At 41.0% G+C, this 24,719-nt stretch overlaps 1 protein-coding gene across 12 annotated transcripts in view; it reads left to right on the top strand.

The window, feature by feature from the left end:
- The window catches only part of tsc2 (TSC complex subunit 2), a 63,504-nt gene that overhangs the window by 2,786 nt on the left and 35,999 nt on the right, over positions 1-24,719 (top strand). For 11 of the 12 annotated variants that reach the window (XM_068003465.1, XM_068003461.1, XM_068003464.1 and 8 more), the window contains exons 2-20: positions 2,382-2,542; positions 2,661-2,747; positions 3,369-3,479; positions 4,282-4,426; positions 5,399-5,516; positions 6,381-6,429; positions 7,600-7,725; positions 9,081-9,154; positions 9,358-9,484; positions 10,676-10,819; positions 12,136-12,273; positions 12,733-12,836; positions 13,228-13,309; positions 14,073-14,228; positions 14,694-14,813; positions 17,394-17,516; positions 18,693-18,799; positions 19,399-19,549; positions 24,510-24,632. In XM_068003465.1, the coding sequence (XP_067859566.1) occupies positions 2,408-2,542; positions 2,661-2,747; positions 3,369-3,479; positions 4,282-4,426; positions 5,399-5,516; positions 6,381-6,429; positions 7,600-7,725; positions 9,081-9,154; positions 9,358-9,484; positions 10,676-10,819; positions 12,136-12,273; positions 12,733-12,836; positions 13,228-13,309; positions 14,073-14,228; positions 14,694-14,813; positions 17,394-17,516; positions 18,693-18,799; positions 19,399-19,549; positions 24,510-24,632 (2,220 nt within the window). In that variant the 5' untranslated portion in view covers positions 2,382-2,407. The remainder of the gene's footprint in view (positions 1-2,381; positions 2,543-2,660; positions 2,748-3,368; positions 3,480-4,281; positions 4,427-5,398; positions 5,517-6,380; positions 6,430-7,599; positions 7,726-9,080; positions 9,155-9,357; positions 9,485-10,675; positions 10,820-12,135; positions 12,274-12,732; positions 12,837-13,227; positions 13,310-14,072; positions 14,229-14,693; positions 14,814-17,393; positions 17,517-18,692; positions 18,800-19,398; positions 19,550-24,509; positions 24,633-24,719) is intronic. The other variant, XM_068003454.1, reaches the window with a different exon arrangement.

Raw genomic sequence — 24,719 nt, 5'->3', positions numbered from 1 at the left:
TGGGAGCAGAGTTGCTGAAGGAAACTAGAAGCTGGAAGAACAATTGACATTACTGCTGATAAATGTTGCTGTTTTTTTGTGTGGAAGTTAAGGAATTTGCATTCGGAATTGCTGCTTCCTAAGCGCTTCCGACCAAGGTCATTGTGGAAGCAGTGGCTGAAATCTCTCAAACTCAGGAGATTACAGTGGAGCCAGTGATCTTTCCGAAACGCCTAACAGAGCCTTGGACTGTTTGCCTCCAAGGTGTGTTGTGTTGACAGATCTATTAATGAACCTGTTTACATAATCCTCTGCTTTGGATGATGCAGTTCTTGAACCAACAACATATGGTGGATTAAACAGAATTTCTGAGCAGGACAATGCATAGCTATTCCTGTGCATAGATGACTAGATAATTCAGTGTGACACGATTACAAGTGAGTCGTAGTCAGCCTTGTGACTGCAGTTAGGAACAGGAGTAGGCCATTCAGCCCCTCGAGCCTGCTCTGCCATTCAGTTAGATCATGGTTGGTCTGCATCTCAACTCCATTTACCCGCCTTTGCTCCATATAACTTGGTGCCCTTTACCTAACAAAAATCTATCAATCTCAGTCTTGAAAGCTCCAATTGTCCCCCAGAATCCACAGCCTTTTGGGGGAAGAGTATTGCAGATTTCATAGAATCATAGAAAGTTATGGCACAGAAGGAGGCCATTTAGCCTTTCGTGTCTGTGCCGGCTGAAAAAGAGCTATCCAGCTTAATCCCACTCTCCAGCACTTGGTCCGTGGCCCTGTAGGTTACGGCACTTCAGGTGCACATCTGAGTACTTTTTAGATGAGTTGAGGGTTTCTGCCTCTCCCACCCTTTCATGCAGTGAGTTCCAGACCCCCACCAACCCTCTGGGTGAAAAAATTTCTCCTCAGCTCCCGTCTAATCCTTCTACCAATTATTTTAAATCTATGCCCCCTGGTCACTGACCCCTCTGCTAAGGGAAATAGGTCCTCCCTATCCACTCTATCTAGTCCCGTTATAATTTTATATACCTCAATTAAACCTTCCCTCAGCCTCCTCTGTTCCAAAGAAAAGAACCCCAGCCTATCCAATCTTTTCTCGTAGCTAAAATTGTCCAGCCCTGGCAACATCCTTGTAAATCTCCTCTGTACCCTCTCTAGTGCAATCACATCTTTCCTGTAATGTGGTGACCGGAACTGTACACAGTACTCAAGCTGTGGCCTAACCAATGTTTTATGCAGTTCTGGCATAACCTCCCTGCTCTTATATTCTATGCCTCAGCTAATAAAGGAAAGTATCCCGTATGCCTTTTTAACCACCTTCCCTACCTGTCCTGCTACCCTCAAGGATCTGTGGACATGCACTCCACGGTCCCTTTGTTCCTCTACACCTCTCAGTATTCTCCCTTTTATTGTGTACGCCCTTGCCTTGTTTGCCCTCCCCAAATGCACTACCTTACACTTCTCTGGATTGAATTCCATTTGCCACTTTTCTGCCCACCTGACCAGTCCATTGATATCTTCCTGCAGTCTACAGTTTTCCTCCTCACTATCAACCACACGGCCAATTTTTGTATCATCTGCAAACTTCTTGATCAAGCCCCCCACATTCAAATCCAAATCATCAATATATACCACAAAAAGCAAGGGACCCAGTACTGAGCCTTGCGGAACCCCACTGGAAACAGCCTTCCAGTCGCAAAAATTCCCTTCAACCATTGCCATCCTGCCACTGAGCCAATTTTGGATCCAACTAGCCACTTTCCCTTGGATCCTATTGGCTTTTACTTTTTTGACTAGTCTGCCATGGGGGGGGCCTTGTCAAAAGCCTTGCTAAAATCCACGTTCATATGTGAGCGTAGAAAGCAAATGCTAAAGGGCATTTTGACCATTTGAGTATCACAGCCCAAGCCAGATCCTGTTTTCATCCAAGGTCCAGGTCACACACAAAATGGAGTTAAGATACAGATCAGCCATGATCTAATTGAATAATGGAACAGGCTCAAAGGGGCTGAATGGCCGCCTCCTGTTCCTATGACTCTGTGACTGGATAGCAACCAGGCTTGGAACGTTGGCTGAATTGCACTCCCCAGCCCAAATGTGCATGAGGCCAATTGTAGCACTCCTATTGCTACTCTGCCTACAGTCAGCAGATTCAGCACAGCCTGAGGATTGAACAGGGGCGCATGCCTGGTACCTACGGCTTCCTTCTACACCGTACAATCGGGGGAACTACAAGGTCAACTGTTTAAAGTTCTTCAAGTGCTTCTAGATAGCCTGAATGTTGCAAAGCTGTGCTTGGTGAATGTGGTACATTTCAGGTGGTGATGAACATGTTCGATCGCTGGTATGCAGAGAGATTTATAACCTAATGGACGTGATTTGCTTCAGTTTAGGGAAGACTGACTCAAGTGACCATGTCCAAGCCTCAGAGCAAAGATTCGTCCCTCCGTGAGCGATTTAAAAGCCTTCTGGGCCTCGGCCCTCGTATTAATACCAAACAAACAGAATCCAAGCCAACAGAGTTCATAATCACAGTTGAAATACTAAAGGTATTGTATTCAAACCTTAACCGAAGATGTACCTTGTTTTTGTTTGCAAAGCCATTTTTGTCTGCTCTGCGTACAATGCCGCCATCAAGAGTGTGCTTTTGGTTTGTGTTTACGTCAGGATCTGAATGTAGAGTGCGGGCTTTACAACAGAATAAAAACCATCGGGCATGTTTGTGAACTCGCCAGGACCAGGAAATTTGAAGAGGTAAGAAACTCGAACACTTGCTTGGCAGCCCCCTATTCATGTGTTCTTCCACATGTCGTTACCATTGTCTTTACAGTCCCGCGACAGTACCATCTACACCCGCAGAGGCAAAACACCAAAATTAAATTTCATTCTTTGATCTTCAGTAGTTGTTACTGAAGTAAGTATGCTGTGGCTTGCTTGTTTGGCCAAACTGACACCAATGAAATGTGACCTTCCTTAATCCAGAGGGGGAGATGAGTTTTTATTTTTTACGCAGCGAGTTGTTATGATCTGGAATGCACTGCTTGAAAGAGTGGTGGAAGCAGATTCAGTAGTAACTTTCAAAAGGGAGCTGGATATATACTTGAAAAGGAAAAATTTGCAGGGCTATGGGGAAAGTGCAGGGGGAGTGGGAGTGATTGGATAGCTCTTTGAAAGAGCTGGCACAGGCACGATGGGCCGAATGGCCGCCTTCTGTGCTTTGTATGATTCCAATTGTGTCCCTTTCTCGTGTTGAAACTAGTGTTCAGATTTCTCTCATTCAGAGATTTCTGCCAGTAGTTTGCTTGCAGCATCGGAATGATAGTTTCTATCCTGTTTAACGTGTGAATACCCTCCTTGTTCTTTGTGTGATCATAGCATGCGGTGGAGGCTGTGTGGCAGGCTGTGGATGACCTGATGTCTGACGATCAGCCCTCAGAGGCTAGGCATGCAGTACTGCAGTTGATGAAGGCTATTGTTCAGGGGCAGGTAAGCCAAGTTCCCTGTGGGTCCAGTCTAGATCTGAGACACTACTTTGAGTAACTGATTTCTCTGCATTCATTTATTTCTTCTTCTTATTTATTATTGCAATAACAGTCCTGTGAATTATGAGTTTATTCCCTTTATTGATTGAAAATATCAGTATAACTGATTTAGCTACTGCTGGAATACAGCATCAGCATCTGATACATAGCAGGTACAGATGCTTTGTCAGAACTCTCAGTTCTTATGAAGGGTCCGCATCTAAAAGCTCCCATTCATATCTGGTCCCTTTTTGGATGCTGATTGACTTGCTGTGTATATCCAGCATTTTCTGTTTTTATTTCCGGTTTCTAGTGTCTGCAGTTTTTGTTTTCTGTAATAAAGTAAGTTTTACCTGTTTTGTGCTCGCGCTTCTTATATCAGTTTGTAAGACAAACACTTTGTCCCTGATAGTTGCCGGCAGCTGTTTTTTTATTCAGTCAGACTGGCCTTTGCAGTGAGCAAAATTTCCTGGGGGCGAGCCAGTCCTCAAATATGTGGAAACCTCTTTCTGATCCAAAATGTGATGAGACTCCGTTCCTCACAGGGATATCTGGGAAAGCCAAATGCATTTCAGAGTAGTCCAGCAGCCTGGAATGATTAGGGCCGGTTGTTTCCTGGTTTAAGTGCCTTGAGATGTTTTACTACGTTAGAGGCTCTATATAAATGCAAGTTGTTTTGAGACTCTTTCCTTCCTTCCTCCCCCACCCCCCCCCACCCCGGTGTACCCTGTATTTAACAAACTGACGCACTGTACTTGTTTAACTAGGGGGAAAGGCTTGGGCCCATTCGAGCGCACTTTTTTCATGTCATCAAGGATTACCCAGTGAATGGTGACCTACTTGAGAGACTTGAGGTGTTCAAAGCACTAACAGAAAATGGAAAAGACATCACTTATTTGGAAGAAGACTTGTGTACGTGTGTGGCGCATTTAGGGAGATCTTTGGCTAGGGTGATGCTGAAATATATTAAGGCTCAAACTCGATTGCTGTAGATTCTTGTTTTGAGTTCATAATTGCTAACGGTATTAATCAGGTCAGCATAGAACAGCCTTCAAAACGATTGGGTTTTGTTGACAGCATTAATGCCGTATAAGAGTTAAAATAATTACGGTTTAGAAAAACATTTGTGTTTTATGCCCCCACAAAATCAACGTGTTACCAAATATGTCTGGTGAATCATCCTATTAAAAAAAAAATTATAGCAGAGGAGGAAAATTTTTCATTGGGTTTCTAAAAAAAAAGTTTTATATAGCGTTTAAAGTGTTGTTTTGACGTGATATGTACTGAGAAATTATTTTGCCTACAGACAGTCAGAGGGTAAATTTAAAGTTGCGGTTTAGTATGTAATTGTAATTATTATAAAATAGCCTGAAGATTTGGATATTTTATTTTTTTGAGGGTGTAATGCTTTGTTTTTGAGATACTTTCTCCCCCTTTCTTGGATATTTCTGTGCCACGTAGCCTCTCCAGCCAAGAGGGTATGTGACCTGCTACCAGACATTTGCTCGTGTTTGGCCACTGATTACTAGGAGGGGAGCAAGAGCAACTCAGGGCGACTTCTCCCCTTTTCTTTGTGGATACGTTCCTGCCCTTTAATCAATGCTGTCTCGCAGTGACAGGGCTGAGATTGTAAAATCCCCATGGAGAGGGTGCAGGGCACAAACCTGTATCTTACTGCCCTGAGATAGTGTATATGGGCCCTGATATGCTGTGCCATATCTTGACAGTACCAAGCCGAGCTTCACTAGTTGTTTGTTTAACACTTGGATGACAATGAGAAGATTTATTAATATTTGGTAACTAATTCCCTGTTATCTAAAAATGACCCTGTTGTTTTATAGGTACAAACCTGATAATCATGTGTATCTGACTTTTTTTTAAAAGCCTCTTTTGTCCTCAAGTGGTTGGAAATTGGTCTAACTGCGGAGTTTCTGGAGGCACTAGTCAATCTGGTCAAATTCAACAGTTGCTACCTGGATCTGATTGTGGCTCAGATAGTCCAGTAAGTGAGAAGGGTATTTCATTAAATTTGCTGTGTTATAGAGTGTAGGTGGCAAATCAGAATTGTATGAATTGTTTATCAATGCTTAAAATCCTCTAAACCATGCAAAGCTAAAGGCCACTATAGAAAGTGTCAGTGGCCTGATGTAGGAGCTCAGCATTTTTATTGTACACTAAAAGGCCTGAATTGGTTGTCGAGGCTCTAACAAAGGACAATCGATCATCTATTGAAAATAAATATTGGCTTCAGTTCCCCCCCCCCCAAGGTATGATCTCCATCCTTTCCTTCCCTTGTCCCCTTTTACTTTAGAGGGGAACTTAATCTTAGCCCCATTAATGTAGCTTGTCGCTACTGACTAAAACTGTAATTGTTATGATACAGCCCACTGAAACCTGGTGTGCGCTGTAACTAGAACTAGATGCCACAATTATGAGAACTGGGATACATTGACAGTGGTCTGTTATTATTGATTAATACATGAGATATTCTGTTATTCTGGTCGGATGCATTGAAGAGCATATGGCTTTCACTGTTGGACTAACTCTTCTACAGTTCACTCTGGAAATTATAATTTTTGTACCTCCTTTCAAAATACAGGAGCAGGTTGTCCCCAAAATTCTTTGATGCAGAGTATTTAAAAAAATCTGTAGGATTTTTGAAAAATTATTAATTCATACTAAGAAAACCGGCAAAACAGTTGGTATAATTTTGAACTACCCCTTTTTAATTTTCATGTGAATTTCTTAATGTTTGAGATTGCACTTTTATCTCACTCATTTTACCATTCTGTTCTGTCTGCAGTGATACAGTAATTTACAGTCCCTCTGTAGCAATGCATACTCATATTTCTTTGTTTTCTTGCAGTGAAATCTGTGTTCTTTGTAATCTGACCACAGTGCCAACAGATATCGAGGTTAGTGTCTGATATTCAGCGTGCAAGTGCAGCTTTTTGTTGATATGGAGGTCTTGGGTACTTGACAATTTTCTGTAGTGTGCTTTGTTATTTAGAAGATGCCCTATAACAATGCCAAAAAATCTTGTGTGGCATGTTATGGTGTGGATAAATGCAGTTTGTTTTCATGTAAAACCTGTTGGATAAATGTAGCAGGGTTTCGGCAATTGAATCAGCCTTCTAAAATGAGCCCATTATGTGAACTGTTTACATTCCTGTGGCTGCTTCATGTAGGTGCTGTGAGATTTGAGTTAATGTGAACTTGATATTCATCCCTGACAGCTGATACTTTTATAGTGTTATCTGCTTCTGACAGTCAGCTTGTGTGATAAAGATGTGACCTGTATACATAGCGAAACATTTTTATATCTCGCTGGTAGAATATTGAAACACAGGCTGCTGGGTGAGAATGTATAATGGGTGGGTAAAGATTTTTTTATTGCTCAGAAACCAGGATGTCCATCTGCCTCGAACTTTTTAATGCAAAATTACTATGCTTTTATAGCAGATAGACTTAAGTATGGAAATTTATATCAAACCATGCAAGATCACTTGCCCTAAATATGGGTTAACATTCCTTCTGTAGAGGAATAATGAGATGAGGAAGGAGGGGTTTACAGTTTGGTCCAACTGGGGTCAACTGTTTATCTCCATTTAATCCTAGAAATCACTCCTGTTAAGATTGCCACATGCTACATGTGTGTTTTATTATTTGTAAGATGTATGGTTGTATCATGCTTCCCCTGTCCATAATCCATTTGCCTGAGCCTCCATTGGCTAAACAACAGCAAAGGAACTCGAGAAATATTGAAATAGCCTGAACTGCTGACACTTCTAATTTGAGGCTTGGCTGAAAAGATGCAAATGCAATTTCAAGGTGTTTTCAATTTCCTATGGTATTGGGAAGGTGGTCAGCTTGTCTGTGGCCTTTCCTAGACTGAAACATATCAGCTCAAGGAACTTGTTCCAAAGATTTCACTGTTGGAGGTGATACTTGTTTTATTTTTGACAAAGGAGTTCTCTCAAAGCATAGATTGAAAGTATTGGGAAGTATAAGTTGAGCCTGAGTAGTGATCTGAAATTGATGTTTAACACATTTTTAAGAATGAAAAAACTTTGCTATTCATTTAGGTGTCCCTGCAAGTCCTTGATGCCGTTGTTTGCTACAACTCTCTGCCCTCTGAGTCTCTCCCAGGGTTTATCATTACTCTCTGCCGCACAGTTAATGTCAAGGAATTCTGTGAGTCCTGTTGGAAGGTAAGATTTACATTCTTGTGACAACGCAAATGTGTGGATCTTTTAAAAAAATATATAATTTTGAATCACTTTTAAAATTAGATTGACTTCCCTAGGAAGTTTGTACAGAAACCAATTTTGCAACAGGTAAATGTTTGGTAAGTATGAGTGATGTAACTGAAGCTTAAAGTTCTTGATATTTTTAAAAGAAATTGCAGGAACCCAATGCAAGCACTTGGAGTAAAAGAGTTTTAACCCATTTTAATCTCTTATTGGTGAAAACTAGACAACAGCAGTGAAATTGGCCAAAAAGGCTTGTTAATTATCCGTGGCTGTATTTAACATTAGAGGAATTTAATAAATAATATTTAAGCAACCATGGGCTGTGTAGTGGTTTGTGACTATGGATGACTATGCAACAGAACTTCTAGTCTCTAGTTTTGGAGGATGTTTCTTTAAAGCAGCAGGTGACTTTATAGGTAAGTACATACCTGTCGATCAGATTGGTATGTTTGTTCCCCCAAATTCATCATATTTACAGGGTGGCTTCCTGGGGCCTAGTGTGGTGCCCCATTTTGCAACTAGTCTTCAGATCAAGGCTTCAGTTGAGGTGGGAACGGGGGAGAGTTAGTTGTACCGGGTAGAAATCTATCAATTTCTCATGTACTTGTTCCTACTGACGCCACTGTTGAATATCAAACACGTCCCACGAGGGAATTCCCTCGTCTGATGTCATACCTATCCTATTGTGTAAATAAAAGCTTGGTAGAGAGGGTTCCATAGAGACTGGGTCTCTGTTAATACAAATAATTAAAAAAAATAACAGGTAGATGGAATCTTTGAGTATTTATCTGCTATTACATGTATTACATAGAATATACAGCACAGAAACAGGCCATTCAACCCAACTTGTCTGTGCTGGTGTTCATGCATCTAAACCTATTAGAATATCCTTCTATTCCTTTCTCCCTCATGTACTTATCTAGCTTCCCCTTAAATGCATCTCTGCTAGTCGCCTCAACTCCTTGTGGTAGCAAGTTCTACATTCTAACCACTCTCTGGGTAAAGAAGTTTCTCTTGAATTCCCTTATTGGCTGTATTAGCGATTATCTTATATTTATGACCTCTACTTTAGGTGTTCCCTACAAGTGGAAACTTCTTCTCTATGTCTAAAATATCAAAACCCTTTTATAATCTTCTGTCAGGGTCACCCCTCAGCCTTCTCTTTTCTAGAGAAAAGAGCCCCAGTTTGTTCAATCTTTCCTGATCGGTATAACCTCTCAGTTTTGTTTGGTCTCAGCACCCCATGTAATCTACGTCTCATTGCAAAGTCCTTGACCCTGGACTAAAGACTTAACAGGATTTTCCTTTTCCAGCTAATGCGTAAAGTGTTGGGAACTCACCTGGGGCACAGTGCAATTTATACAATGTGTCGCATTATGGAGGATAAGTATGGCTATGTTTTCATTCTATTGCCCCTTTTTTAATTGTTCATTTTAAATGTTATTTTAAAATATTTTTCTGTTATGCTCTTTGATTTGTTTATTATATATAGTAAAATATTTGCACAATTTTGGCTTTTCTATGAACAATCTTCCTGCAAACAATAATTTTGACCCTGTTGTATTTAACTTTCTGTTATCCTGATGTTAGAGTGCATACAGATGATGCGGCTTTGTTGAGAGGTGCAGTATTCTTTGTTGGAATGGCTCTCTGGGGTGCACATCGGCTCTTTACCCTGAAGAGTACCCCAACGTCTGTTTTACCCTCTTTTTATAAGGTAAAACTATGTAATCTTTTAACCAGGTGTAGTTTATGGTTCTAAACGAGGACTTTGTATTCACTTGCGTTTTCTTTTTGGCAGGGGCTATTTGTTTATATTGCGCACTTCATTTTCGTGAGGTTTAGTGCAAAGCCATTCTGATAACTGACGGTATCACTTGTGAAAGCAAAATTAGTATAGGGCTGCATATCCAGTTTGGCTTCAGTGTAAGAACATAAGTACCATTGAGAATAAGAAAAGGCCATTAAACCCAATAAGCTTATCTCTTTTGTAGATTTGTAATTGCCTTCTTGCCACAGCTAGTTCTGTCTCCAGAAATACACTTGATTGCCTCTTTAACCAGAAGTGTTGTTAACAAGCATTTGATTATCTTTTACTTGTCCAAATGTGGCCATTGGAGCTTTGAATTAATCTTGCGATTACGAAAGTAATACTATCTTGTATGTGCTATGCTAGAATTTTTTTTGAAATCTCAAAACCTACATGCTGCGGTCATTAAAATCCTTCAATATTGGGCACCCTAACTCAGTCAATACTAGACACTCAGTCGATATTAAACATTCAGTAATTCACAATCAAATATTAGGCACTTATTCACCGAGTCAATATTGGACACACAGTAACTATCAATATTAGACACTAAACAAACCATCAGTGTTGGATACTCATAGTCAATACTGCACTCAGTAATTAGGTTATTATTAGACACTCAGTTCAGGCACAAAGAAACCCTGTCAAAATTCAACACATAGCAACTCATCTTCAGTATTAGGTACTCAGTAACTGTTAATATTAGACACACATTCACATCAATATTGGACACTCAGTAACTTATGGTCAATATTGAACACTCAGTAACTCACAATCAATATTTGACCAGTATTAACCCATAGTCAATACTGGGCACTCAGTAACTGAGTTACTAATAGACACAGTAATTCCAACAATATTAAACACTCATTAACTCAATCAACATTAGACATTCAATAACTGTCAATATTAAACATTCTAGAAGCTCAGTAACTCAGTCAATATTAAATGCTCAGTAACGAACGGTTAACATTCGACACTTAGTATCTCCAGTAATATCAGGCACTCAGTAACTGGGTCAATATCAGACAATCAGCTCACAAGTGGAATTAAAAAGAATCAAATTACAGACATTGTGCAACTGGTTATTTCTTTCAGGCCATGACAAGTGCCAATGCGGTAGTGTCCTATGAAATTGTCCTGTCTATCACTAGATTGATAAAAAAATATGGAAAAGAACTCCAGGTAGTTACTTGGGAACAACTTTTGGATATTATTGAGAGATTACTTCAGCAAATCCAGGTGAGTTTGAAGACACATGTATTTGAATTTTAAAGTTTGTCTTTTAGGCTGGGCTTATAGTTTCCCACTTTCTAATACCCAATGTATGCACTTTGTTGCACTGAATGCAAATAATATTTTGTGACGGAACATTTTTCACTTCAGACAAGTGAGTTGACTTCAGTGTAAACTGGGAATAGTCAGTTAGTGGCTGCCAGTTGCATGCAATGTTCAATTTTAACCCACTTGGAAAGGGTTCGTAATCTATCAACCAAGGAGCAGTGAGATACCATGAAATTGTGACGTACTTGTGATCCCAAAGGGCCAAGTGGATTTGAAGTCCCATTTTACAGTGGGGTGATATCTGATTGTTGTCAATTCATTCATTTTAGAATCTTATAGCATAGAAGGTGGCTATTCAGCCCATCGTGCCTGTGCTGGCTCTTTGAAAGAATTATCCAATTTGTCCCACCTCCCTGCCCAAAGCCCTGCAAATTTTTCCTTGAATCTGCTTCCACCACCTTTTGAGGTAGTACATTCCAGATCGTAACAACTTGCTGTGTTTTTAAAAAAAATTCTCCTTATCTCCCCTCTGGTTCTTTTGCTGATACTTGTGTAGTGGAAGCCATGTAACCCAAACTTTCTACAGTTCATACCCTCTTCATTTTGTGTGCGTGGTGTAATTTCCTTGCATAAGTATTGTAGTGTAGTAGTTATGTTGCTGGACTAGTAACATAGAGACCTGGACTAATAATTCAGAGAACGAGAGTTCAAATCCCGCCATGGCAGTTTTCGAATTTGAATTTGGTTTATATATTAAAAAAAAATGGAAATAAAAAGCTACTGTCTGTAAAAAGTGACCATGAAGCTGTCAGATTGTCATTAAAAACCTAACTGGTTCACTAATGTCCTTTTTAGGGAAGGAAACCCGCTGTCCTTCCCAGTCTGGCCTATATGTGACTCCAGTTTCACACCACCGTGGCTGACTCTTATTAGCCCTCCAAAGTGGCCGAGCAAACAAAGCCCACCACCAACTTCTTGGGGCAACTAGGGATGGACGTCCACATCCTATATATTTTTTAAAAAGCAGCCATTTCCTGTGTTGACTGATTTGGAGATTGCATTCCTTCAGCCTCACTGACTTGGTGATGGCAATTTCCTCACCATTGATCGTGAACCCAGGCGTTTTTGAGAAAAGCCTTTCTGACTCCTAAGGTCGTCTTATGAATCCCTCACTTTGGAGTGAATTCAAATAACTTGCCTGAGTCTTGTATCTTAATGTTGGTTAGATATCCCCCTTAAAGTACCAATCACCTTTTGTCCTAATTTTATTTTAGACACTGGGTAGTCATGAGTTATCAATTATTGTACATGAGCTGCTAACCACTATAGAGGAGTTGTACGAGCAGAATGACTACCATGGTCCTCAGGAACGATTATTCATACTGATTGAAAAGTGTTCCGATAAAAGACCGGTAAGATTTTAAAATTGTTTTAATCTTTATTGGTGAAATTATGGTTTATCAAGGTGAGGAATGCTAGGCTAAGAAAGACAGTGCTTCAAACATTTTTGCACTTTGGCCACCCAGTCAGTTATCAAACAGTCGCAAGTCAAGCATTTCAGTACATTTGGAGCTATGTTACTGTAGCAGCGAGCGTGTACAAAAATGATGTGATATTGTACTGTGTGCGTACCTGAAATGGATGGACAAACCAAGCTGATATGCCATTGTCTAGGCTCTAGGACCCAGATGCCTGCAGATGGATAGAAGTATGAATTTATTTTTTCCACTGCTCTAAATAGTTGTAATTCACAAGATTGAGTCTTTTTAAAAAGTAATTGATACTAGAATCAATGATTATTTTTCTTGTGATGAAGAGTTGGCACTTGCATATGTTAACCGTTTTATGCATTTGTGGCTTAAATATTTAAGGAGATCTCAGTCCTTACACTTGTGTCCTACCGGGCTCAGTCTATTCACCCTGCTAAACACTGCTGGATTCAGAATCTGCAGAAACTAATGGAGAAGTTCTTCAGGTAAGAAGCTATGTTCATTAACTTAACTGACCACGCCCAGTTCTTGTATTTATCCAGCCATAATTTTCATGGGACTATTTTGAGTTTGCTGGGCAAAATGCTGAAAATGTACGGCAAGTCAATCAGCATCTAAGATAGAAAGACAGGCTAATGTTTAGGATGCAACCCTTCATCAGAACTGTTGTAATGCATCTTGGATAAGGTGCTGTCTCAAAGGTCTGTATTGGCGTGTGGTTAACTTCCGTTTAGAAGTTGGCAGAATAGATTTAGTTTTTTCTCGCACCTCTGAAGTGCCTTGGGGTGTTTTTTTCTACATTACTAAGAGCTATATAAATGCAAATTGTTGTTTTTGTGTGAAATGCTTATGCATACTTTAATTCTTGGTCCACAGGAATGAGAATCGTAGCACCATCCGCAAGAAAGCTCTTGATGTCTTATCGTTTGTTTTGAGCATTAATCGACAGCTGTATGAAGTAAGTGCAAAGATTGACGGGTAAATGTTAGTCAGGTAGCAAGTTTTTGTGTGGCAGCGATTTTAAAGTCACACCGCTGTGTGCCACAAAGTGGTAGGGTGCAGGTTGACACCCCTGAACATTGCTTCAAAATCCCAATTTTGGGAGATATGTTACCATGAGAAATGGTGAGTGGAGGCCAGAAAACAGTCCTGGCTGTGCACCTGTGCCTCCTATTGCATGGCTGGAGGTCTGGGAGTTGGGTTGTTCACTCATCCTGGGAGTAGATTATCCGCCATTTTAAGCCTGGGATGGTGTGCGATGCAGAGAGACTGAAAAGAGAGGATATGTGGGCTAATTCTTGTCAGACTGTTGGCACAGCTTCTGAACTGAAGTTACTTTGCATAGGTCTGACCAGTGAGATGATAACAACATTTATCGCTTTAAAGGGTTGTCAGTACACTGAAAAGTGAATTGAAAACTTGCATGTGTGAGTCATGCAGCGTAGTCGGTTGACCTGTGAGGAAACTATTTGAATAATATGGTTAAATTAAAATGCATGATAATCACTGTAAAAGTTTTGCAATGAAGTTGTATGATTTGCTTTAATTAGCCATAATGTCATTAAATTTGAGAAAGGGGAACTTTGAGCTATGATTGTTGAAAAATGAGTTTAAATTTGATTTTTTTTTGGAAGAATTTTTGTAACAAAAGAAAAATGTTAATAGTATACAAGGTTGTTGATGCTTGTTAATTCAAGGCAAGTGCTGTCCCTTTTTTATAGGAGGAGCTGATTGAATCTATAGTGATCCCCCAACTAGGGCACATTGCCGAGGATAAGGATCATATGGTACGGAAATTGGCCACACAGCTACTGGTGGACTTAGCAGAGGACTGCAACACCCCTCAATTTAACAATCTCTTGGACATTCTAGAAAAGGTATTGATACTATAGGTACAGTGAAAACTAAATAAAGATAACATTTATGCAGTGAGAATCTTATTATTAATGTATCTCCGTTTAATTGTAATGTGATTGGGTCTAATAAAGACTGCACTGGCCACCAGCCCCCCTCTCTGCTGAAATTTAAAAAGCTGCTTCTAAAAGTGTAAAATAAAATCGACGAACTAAACAGTTAACACGGTGCAGGCCTGTTATATGGCCTTTGGTTTGTTTTCCGGCCCACCTTTGAGCATATCACAAGAATTTGTTCCGATCAAGATTGCACCTCATGAGGCAGTTATATTTGACGTGTGTCTTAAGAATTTGATCAGTTATACTGAAACCCAAGCCATCAAGCATGTGTTGATAAACTTAGGGCAGATTCTAGGCTTTTGGAGTTTTTAAAATTTGTTTTTAATACTGAATAATGTGTGTAATAAAATGTTTCTCCTTCCTTTTAAGGTTGTCAATCGGCTCCTCGTTGATCCACCTGTTGTGGAAGCAGTGGAAGGTGACTTGTTATCTGAATCTCCGCTGGAAGATGTGAAAACTGCTGTCTTGGGTCTTCTAGAGATTCTGCAGGTTGAACATAAATCTTGTGCCTAATTCTGTCAGAACTTGTGTTTGGAAATGTGCGATTTGTAATCTGCCATTTTTAAAGTTGAGTTTATATTTACCATTTTTTAAAATGGCCATGTGCCCTCGGTGGACATTGCATCTTGGTAAGCAGTTCTACTTGCATCATCTGCTTATTGTCATCAGTAACTGAGGTTAAATTGTTAACTAGCATGTTTTATTCTTGGCCATTTTTTCTGGGATTTCTATCAGCTGGTAACTTATTTAATGTTTTGTACTCGTGCTGGGCCATGCAAATTCCACTGAGAATTTTTGTTAGACTACAAGCGTGGTAACATCGTTGAAGTAGGAAACTCATTATGAAGTAAAAATTCTACTTAAGTGTTCCTGGCAAATGCAGGAAATGTATATCACAAAATTGCACAGTAAACTCAGGTTGTGCAATTTTTCAAGAGCAGAATTTTTACCCCCATTTATATACCTGATACTTCTGATATTCTAAATAAGCTTCACCATACCGTTCCACTTAATTTAACTTTCTAACTTACTACGAAAGTTTTGAGCTTAAATGTTTGCTTTCAACATAAATGGAATGCATCATATAGAGGAGTGCTGCTAGTGAGGTTTTCATAACCAGCTTGTGGCACTTCCACTCGTGGGTTATTAGCTCTTCATTATAAAATAAATTGGGTTTCCCACTTTCTGTATTCTCTAACTATCATTATTACATATTTGGCAATCCAGTCAATATAGAAAATAGTTACTTGTTTTAAACTGGATGTAACAATGCATTCCCTTTGCATTGATGAACTCTGAAAGAAATTCAAAACACCAGTCATTCAAAAACCTGATCCTTATACAAGGATGTGGTCATTGGTCTCCTAATTTACGCAAGTTATTAAGCAAAGCTGCTTCCTGTAGATGGGAAACGGATGCTCATTTGCAGTATCATCTGTGGCTTAGTTGGTAGCACTCTTGCCTCTGAGTCAGAAGGTTGTGGGTTCAAGTCCCACTCCAGAGACTTGAGCACATAATCTAAGCTGACACTCCAGTGCAGTACTGAGGGAGTACTGCACTGTCAGAGGTACGGCCTTTCGGATGAGACGCTAAACCGAGGCCCCGTCTGGTCCCTCGGGTGGACGTAAAAGATCTCATGGCACTATTTTGAAGAAGAGCAAGGGAGTTCTCCCTGGTGTTCTGGCCAATATTTATCCGTCAACAAACATCACTAAAACAGATTAACTGGTCATTATCACATTGCCATTTGTGGGACCTTGCTGTGTGCAAATTGGCTGCTGTGTTTCCTACATTACAACAGTGACTACACTTCAAAATTACTTCATTGGTTGCAAAGCGCTTTGGGAAGTCTTGAGATCGTGAAAGGTGCTATAGAAATGCAAGTCTTTCTTTTATATACTCCTTCCTTCACTTGAAATATATTCTGCAAAGTAAGCTCAATCCAGTCTGCTATTTCAATTGTGGAATGAGAATGGAGCAGGCTAATAATGAATAGTTTACAGCAGCATCCCACTGAGAAAATATAAACCGCATAATAAATATTTTCTGTCGCCGCTCCATCCCATTGATATGCTCAGGCAGATTAAAAAATCAATAATGGAGTTGGTAAGCAATAGAATTGTATTAAAGTGTGATTGCTGTTCAAGTGTTACTCATATTAAATTGAATCTATTGTGGGAGGGACGACGAGAGTTGAATTTTTGTGCTGATCAAGGTGAGGGAAGTTTGTGGTGGGGATTGGAGAAATTTCCACATTAACAGATCACACAACTCTACGTTGTCACAACCGTGTTTCTTAATTCATACTTGACTAATATAGTGTTTCCATTTCCCACCTCAGCCACCTTTGTGGTATCAGTGGAAGTAGAATATTATGGGCCACGTACCCAGTAGGAACTGGATTGAGACTGCTGCAACTCTCTTCCCAGAGAACCCTTGCAGCTAGCAAAGAGAGAAGATGTTCATCCTATCCGTCTGGGCTTGATTCAAACACTTATCCCTGAAGTGAAGGAATACCGTGCTGACCCATTGCACTGCTCACTTTCCCCTCCTCCCTACCAATTATTCTGGCGTTTCTGTACGTCTTGCTGTATGTAGGACGGGTGGAACTTACAGGCACAAGCATTCCAATAGAAACTAAACATATATAACTGCCTAAACAAAGAAAGACTTGCATTTATATAGCACCTTTCACGACCTCACGATGTCCCAAAATGTTTTACAGCCAATGAAGTACCTTTGAAGCGTTGTCACTGTTGTAATGTAGGAAATGTGGCAGCCAATTTGTGCACAGCAAGGTCCCACAAACAGCAGTGAAATAAATGACCAGATAATCTGTTTTAGGTGTCGGTTGAGTGATAAATGTTGGGGTCAGGACACCGGGAAGAGGAGCAGGGGAGTTCTTCCAATAGTACCGTGGGATCTGTTGTATCCACCTGAGAGGGCAGACGTTTAACGTCTCATCCAACCGATGGAACGTCTCACCGTGCAGCACTCCCTCAGTACTTTACTTGTACAATGTAAATTAATTGAGTTATACTGAAAGTGTTAACACATTTTTCTTTCCAGACCAAATTGTACAGTTTACCTGCCAGTCATGCAAGTCGAGTGCATGAACTTTTGATAAGCCACTTACAATCACACTACCAGCAATTGTACACCTCTTCTATCGCAAGCAGTATTCGCCTAAAGGTGGGTAGGGCCAGAGAATTCACCTAGCAAAAGTTATAGAACCAACTTGCAGTTCTAATTATAACCCATTGTATGCTGAATTTTATATGTTGGTTAAAAGTTGGTTATGTTGGTTAATCACCGTTGCATCCTAGCTTTGAGTTTCTGATTGAAATCCATATTTTTATTCTTTCAGAAGAGGAAACTCTATCCTCAAACAAACCTTATTTTAATTTGTGTTGTGTAACCTGCCCAGTGTTTCTGTGAAGTGGCATTCTAAGGCCAGTGGCTACAATATTGTCACAAAAGGATGGAATGTCCACAACAACTTGCATTTAAATGGCGCCTTTAACGCACGTAAACAACCCAAGGCGTTTCACATGAGTGTAATCGGACAACATTTAACGTGCTGTCACACGATTCTGTGAACGCACCTGTCTCTCTACATCTCCTGATAAGGCATGATACTCCCAACAGAGCACTGAAGTGTGTAATCGGAGATATCTATAAATGACTCCAACCTAATCTTGTTTTTTTCAGATAATGTTCATATCCAGTATGTGGGCTGAACTTTTGATTTGAGTCACAGTGCTGTAACTGACCCCTTCTCACGTAGCTGCATGATGGCCTTTGTAACCTGCGTTCCTTTCTAAAAGGCTTGACTGTAACAGTTACAGTTGGTGCATTGCTTTGTAGAGTTTGTTGTTCCCAACTTTGAGTCTGTTTCTTGAATATTGTAGTATTTTCCTCTTCCCCTTTCTCGAGGATAAAATCGTGCCACTCTCATGAGTACAGTGACAATACAATTCAGGACCTTTTTAAAAAGAGTTGATAATATGCCCTTCATTGGGACTGAAGCCTTGGATTTGGATATCTCAAAGTATGTTCATTAAATGAGCTGAAATTCCGCTCTGTTTCTGAAGCTTGGGCCAGAACTGTTTTGAGTTAAGTAGAGATCTGAAATTGGGGTTGAAAAACAATGCGCTTTCTGAAATGTGCCAACATTTTATAACTATAGCATTACATCCAGTAAGTGTATTACCAATGTTTTTTTTGTAGGAAAATTGAGTAATTCAGTCAAAATTCAGATTAAAGTTGTAACCTTTTTCAATGTCATAGAAAAGCCAGTAACAGAATGTCATCAATGAATACTGAGCAGGAATTGTTTTGATAACTAACCCAAAGTATTTTCCACAGGTATTCGATTTCTTTCTGCATCTTCGAGCTGACTCCCTATTTCGTATTGGAGTGCCAAACAAGGATAGGATTGTGAGATTCAGCCCATATTGTCTCTGCGGAAGCAGGTAGGCATTTGGTTTCTTTCTTATCCTTTTATTCAAATCCATCCTTTCAGAGTCTGTATCATTGACATAGGACCAGCAGTAGACCACTCATCCCCTCGATCCTGTTCCACCATGGCTGATCTGTACCTCAACTCATTTACCCACCTTTGCTTGTATCCCCTGATACTTTTATCTAACAAAAATCAATCGATCTCCGTCTCGAAAGGTTCATTTGACCCAGCATGCACAGCCTTTTGGGTGAAGAGGTCCAGATTTTACGGACGCTCCCAGGTCACATGACATGGGACATGACCATTTCACTGACCTGATTGGTTAATCTACGCCTGAGGTAGACACTCAAGATAAAGTTTCACTTTTGTGTTAACTGTCCAGAGTTTGAGCTTGGCTCTTATGATGTGAAAAATGAGTTGACACTAATGTAGCTTTCTACATATGTTAAGTTAGTACTTTAGCACGCTTTTATACTAAAGTCCCTTGCCAATTACATTGCCATAACCACTCGACTTGATCAAGCAGTCTTCTAGTATGTGTAAATAAGCAAAGCAAACTTCGTGTATTTTTTTTAAGTTGCCAACATTCACTTTTTAATTTTTTGTTAGTGAGCCCGAGAAGAGAGGACCCGAGAAGAAAGGCCAAGGTACAGTTTCTCCGCCAGCGGGAAGCCCTGCGGCAGCTCCGAGTACCACCATTCGCATGGGTTATTTACCTTTCTCGCTGGCTTTTGGTGCACTTCTTCAATGCCTCGAACATGTAAGTAAAAAAGATACCAAACCACAAATGTGTGAAATGAAAAAGGCCTTTTTCTGCATTAAGCTAGTTCCTTCCACAGACTATGTACAGTTCCCTTGATCAAAGGCACTACTTAACTTTTCCTGAGTAAGGTATTTCTAAAGTTATAGAGTCATAGAGTTATACAGCACGGATAGAGGCCCTTCGGCCCATTGTGTCCGCGCCGGCCATCAAGCCCTGTCTACTCTAATCCCATATTCCAGCATTTGGTCCGTAGCCTTGTATGCTATGGCATTTCAAGTGCTCATCCAAATGCTTCTTGAATGTTGTGAGGGTTCCTGCTTCCACAACCCTTTCATGCAGTGAGTTCCAGACTCCAACCACCCTCTGGGTGAAAAAGTTCTTTCTCAAATCCCCTCTAAACCTCCCGCCTTTTACCTTGAATCTATGTCCCCTTGTTATAGAACCCTCAACGAAGGGAAAAAGCTCCTTAGTATCCATCCTATCTGTGCCCCTCATAATTTTGTACACCTCAATCATGTCCCCCCTCAGCCTCCTCTGCTCCAAGGAAAACAAACCCAATCTTCCCAGTCTCTCTTCATAGCTGAAGCGCTCCAGCCCTGGTAACATCCTGGTGAATCTCCTCTGCACCCTCTCCAAAGCGATCACATCCTTCCTGTAGTGTGGCGACCAGAACTGCACACAGTACTCCAGCTGTGGCCTAACCAGTATTTTATACAGCTCCATCATAACCTCCTTGCTCTTATATTCTATGCCTCAGCTAATAAATGTAAACAATTTTACAACACCAAGTTATAGTCCAGCAATTTTATTTTAAATTCACAAGCTTTCGGAGGCTACCTCCTTCCTCAGGTGAACGATGTGGAAATGAAATCCTCGAAATGAAATCGCATTTATAATTCACAGAACAATGCTTGGTGATTACAGACAGTTTTTTCAACTGCCCGTTACCAAGGCAATCAGTTTGCAGACAGACAGGTGTTACCTGCAAGGTCTCAGAATATACAAATCACCAAAAGAAACAACAAACAAAAAAAAAACAGAGATAGAGAGGTAGAAACATAGAAAAGACAGCAACTGACCCGTTATATTAAAAACAGATAACATTTGTTCGCTGGTGGGGTAACGTGTAGCGTGACATGAACCCAAGATCCCGGTTGAGGCCGTCCTCATGGGTGCGGAACTTGGCTATCAATTTCTGCTCGACGATTTTGCGTTGTCGTGTGTCTCGAAGGCCGCCTTGGAGTACGCTTACCCGAAGGTCGGTGGATGAATGTCCGTGACTGCTGAAGTGTTCCCCGACTGGGAGGGAACCCTCCTGTTTGGCGATTGTTGCGCGGTGTCCGTTCATCCGTTGTCGCAGCGTCTGCATGGTCTCGCCAATGTACCATGCTCTGGGGCATCCTTTCCTGCAACGTATGAGGTAGACAACGTTGGCCGAGTCACAGGAGTATGAACCATGCACCTGGTGGGTGGTGTCCTCTCGTGTGATGGTGGTATCTGTGTCGATGATCTGGCATGTCTTGCAGAGGTTACCGTGGCAGGGTTGTGTGGTGTCGTGGACGCTGTTCTCTTGAAAGCTAGGTAATTTGCTGCGAACGATGGTCTGTTTGAGGTTGGGTGGCTGTTTAAAGGCGAGTAGTGGAGGTGTGGGGATGGCCATAGCGAGGTGTTCGTCATCATTGATGACATGTTGAAGGCTGCGGAGAACATGGCGTAGTTTCTCCGCTCCGGGGAAGTACTGGACGACAAAGGGTACTCTGTTGGTTGCGTCCCGTGTTAGTCTCCTGAGGAGGTCTGTGCGATTTTTTGCTGTGGCCCGTCGGAACTGTCGATCGATGAGTCGAGCGTCATATCCCGTTCATACTAGGGCGTCTTTCAGCGTCTGTAGGTGTCCATCGCGTTCCTCCTCGTCTGAGCAGACCCTGTGTATTCGCAGGGCCTGTCCATCAGCTAATAAAGGCAAGTATCCCATATGCCTTCTTTACCACCTTATCTACCTGTTCCGCCGCCTTCAGGGATCTGTGAACTTGCACACCAAGATCCCTCTGACCCTCTGTCTTGCCGAGGGTCCTCCCATTCATTGTGTATTCCCTTGCCTTGTTAGTCCCTCCAAAGTGCATCACCTCGCACTTTTCCGGCTTAAATTCCATTTGCCACTGTTCCGCCCATCTGACCAACCCATCTATATCGTCCTGCAGACTGAGGCTATCCTCCTCGCTATTTACCACCCTACCAATTTTTGTATCATCAGCGAACTTACTGATCATACCTTTTACATTCATATCCAAGTCATTAATGTAGACCACAAACAGCAAGGGACCCAGCACCGATCCCTGTGGTACCCCACTGGCCACAGACTTCCAGTCACAAAAACAACCTTCGACCATCACCCTCTGCCTTCTGCCACTAAGCCAGTTTTGTATCCAAAGTGCCAAGGCACCCTGGATTCCATGGGCTCGTACCTTCTTGACCAGTCTCCTGTGGGGGACTTTATCGAAGGCCTTACTGAAATCCATGTATACCACATCCACTGCGTTACCCTCATCCACATGCCTAGTCACCCCCTCAAAAAATTCAATCAAATTAGTCAGACATGATCTTCCCTTGACAAAGCCATGTTGACTATCCCTGATTAATCCTTGCTTCTCCAAGTGGAGACTAATTTTGTCCTTCAGAATTTTTTCCAATAATTTTCCTACCACTGATGTTAGGCTCACTGGCCTGTAGTTCCCCGGTTTTTCCCTACTCCCCTTCTTGAATAATGGTACTACATTAGCGGTTCTCCAGTCCTCTGGCACATCCCCTGTGGCCAGAGAGGTTCTGAATATATGTGTTAGAGCCCCCGCAATCTCCTCCTTTGCCTCACACAGTAGCCTGGGATACATTTCGTCCGGGCCTGAGGATTTATCCATTTTTAGGCCTGCTAAAACCGCCAATACCTCCTCCCGCTCGATGTTAATATGTTCGAGTATATCACAGTCCCCCTGCCGTATTTCCATGTCTACATCGTCCTTCTCCATAGTGAAAACAGATGCAAAAAATTCATTTAGAACCCCTCCTACATCTGCCGGCTCCACACACACATTGCCATTTTTGTCCCTAATAGGCCCTATTTTTTCCCTAGTCATCTTCTTACCCTTAATATACTTATAAAACATCTTAGGATTTTCCTTTATTTTGCTCGCCAGTGTTATTTCATGGCCCCTCCTTGATCTCCTAATTTCTTTTTTAAGTATCCCCCTGCACTTTTTGTACTCCTCTAGGGCTTCCTCCGTCTTTAGCCTTTTGTATCTGCCAAAAGCCCTCCTTTTTTTCCAAATCCATTCTCGTTGTTTTCTCTTCCTTCCAAATGATTGAGTGAAGCATCCAGTGTTCATCTGAGTGTTTTCCTTCCGTGTTGGGACATTTCTGTGGTGCCAGCAACAGGCACCATCATGTTCCACAGAATATACAATCACCGTTTACTTATTTATTCTTATAACCCTCAATCCTATTCTTAACCAAAGAATTATGTACTTTTTTAAAAAGCTATTAATTGACACACACACTGTTTTAGCTGGGTTGCTATTTTACAAATCCACTACACTCTCGTCTGCTGGAAATTTATTATACTCGTATTGTGTAGTTCCTTACTTTTAATCCAAGCTAAACCTGATGGCATCTGAATCATCTACTCCTCTCAGTGAAATAATCTTCAGTGACCATGAATTTGTGGCAACTGGATTTATAATAGTGCTTGCGGTATAAAGTAGCATTTCCAAACTTTAAAAAAAAAATTCTCATCACCTATTGTAGTAAGATATTTAAATGTAATATTTTGCATATGAAGGTAGATCATTCCTATTAAATGACTGAGCGAGGAGACTATAGTCATTCTGGTGACCTGTTCTGACAGCAGGACGACATGGATCTTGGATTTACTAACTGAGATGTGATAGGTCCCTCGTGCCCCCATGCAGACCAGATATGTCCCTGAACATCCAGTTGATAGTGTGGTTCTTGAAATGTTGGGCTGAGAATACCTGGGATTCCAGTGGTTGATGTAGAAGCTTCCATTCTGGAGTTTTATAATGTCAAATGGAAGCATTTTGTCCACTAGTGCTTTGTCATTTCAGTCCACTGGTAGTGTTTTTTTTTTAATACCTGTAAATGCTGAAGAAGGGACTTGTGCTGAGCTCTCTGGAAAATCTACATCGCTACTATTCTGCTTATCACTTGCTTTTGATGATTGATCCCTCCGTGGCCTCACCCCACCACACTTCTCTGATTTCCTCCCTCCTTGCTTCCCTGCCCTCCCTCCATTTCACCATCAGTGGCAAAGCTTTCAGCTGTTTCAGTCCTCCTCTCTGGTACTCGTTTCCTAAACCCCTCCACCTCACTTTCCTTCTTCCCACATCTAAACACACACTCAAAACCTACCTATTCAACCATGCTTTTGGTCAACTGTCCTAACTCTCTCTCACTTATGCGCAATGTCTATTTTTAACTCTATAAAGCACTTTGCATGTAACCGGGAGAAAAATTCTAAAGTTTGCTGTAATTCAAACAGCTTTTCTTCCTTGCTCAGGAAATTGTACAGCACAGAAGGAGGCCATTCAGCCCACCATGCTTGTGCCGGCTCTTTCAAAGAGCTATCCAATTAGTCCTACTCCCCTGCTCTTTTAGAGTATATATCCAGTCCCCTTTTGAAAGTTACTATTGGATTTGTTTCCACTGCCCTTTCAGGCAGTGTATCCTCCCTATCTACTCAAAACCTTTAATAATTTTCAACACCCCTATTAAAATCAGTTCAGTTCTGTTTCTCAAAACTACATTCTATTGAGCTTTTCAGCAAACCTTCTTGAGAGTGATGGAAAAACTGTAATCAAATGTTTGGGATGATTGGACATTTTTATTTGTAACTTGCTGTATATAAAGTAGTATTACTTTTTATTGTGTACTTTTGTGCCCTATAAAGGAGACAGACTGGAAGGTGCTGAAACTTGTATTGGATAAACTACCTGAATTGCTCAAATACAAGGGACTCATTCTGACCTCTCCATGCAGCATAGACCAACTCTGTTCTGCCCTCTGTAGCATGGTAAAGTAAAAACAATTCAGTAATCTATGTTACGCCATCTTTTTAAAAAAAAAAGATTTTATCTCTCTGGCTGGGGTTCCACAGGAG

The sequence above is a fragment of the Heptranchias perlo genome, chromosome 22, assembly GCF_035084215.1.
Source record: "Heptranchias perlo isolate sHepPer1 chromosome 22, sHepPer1.hap1, whole genome shotgun sequence".
NCBI lineage: Eukaryota > Metazoa > Chordata > Chondrichthyes > Hexanchiformes > Hexanchidae > Heptranchias > Heptranchias perlo.
Note: the sequence above shows the minus strand (reverse complement) of the source record. Positions and strands in the feature narration are given on the sequence as shown.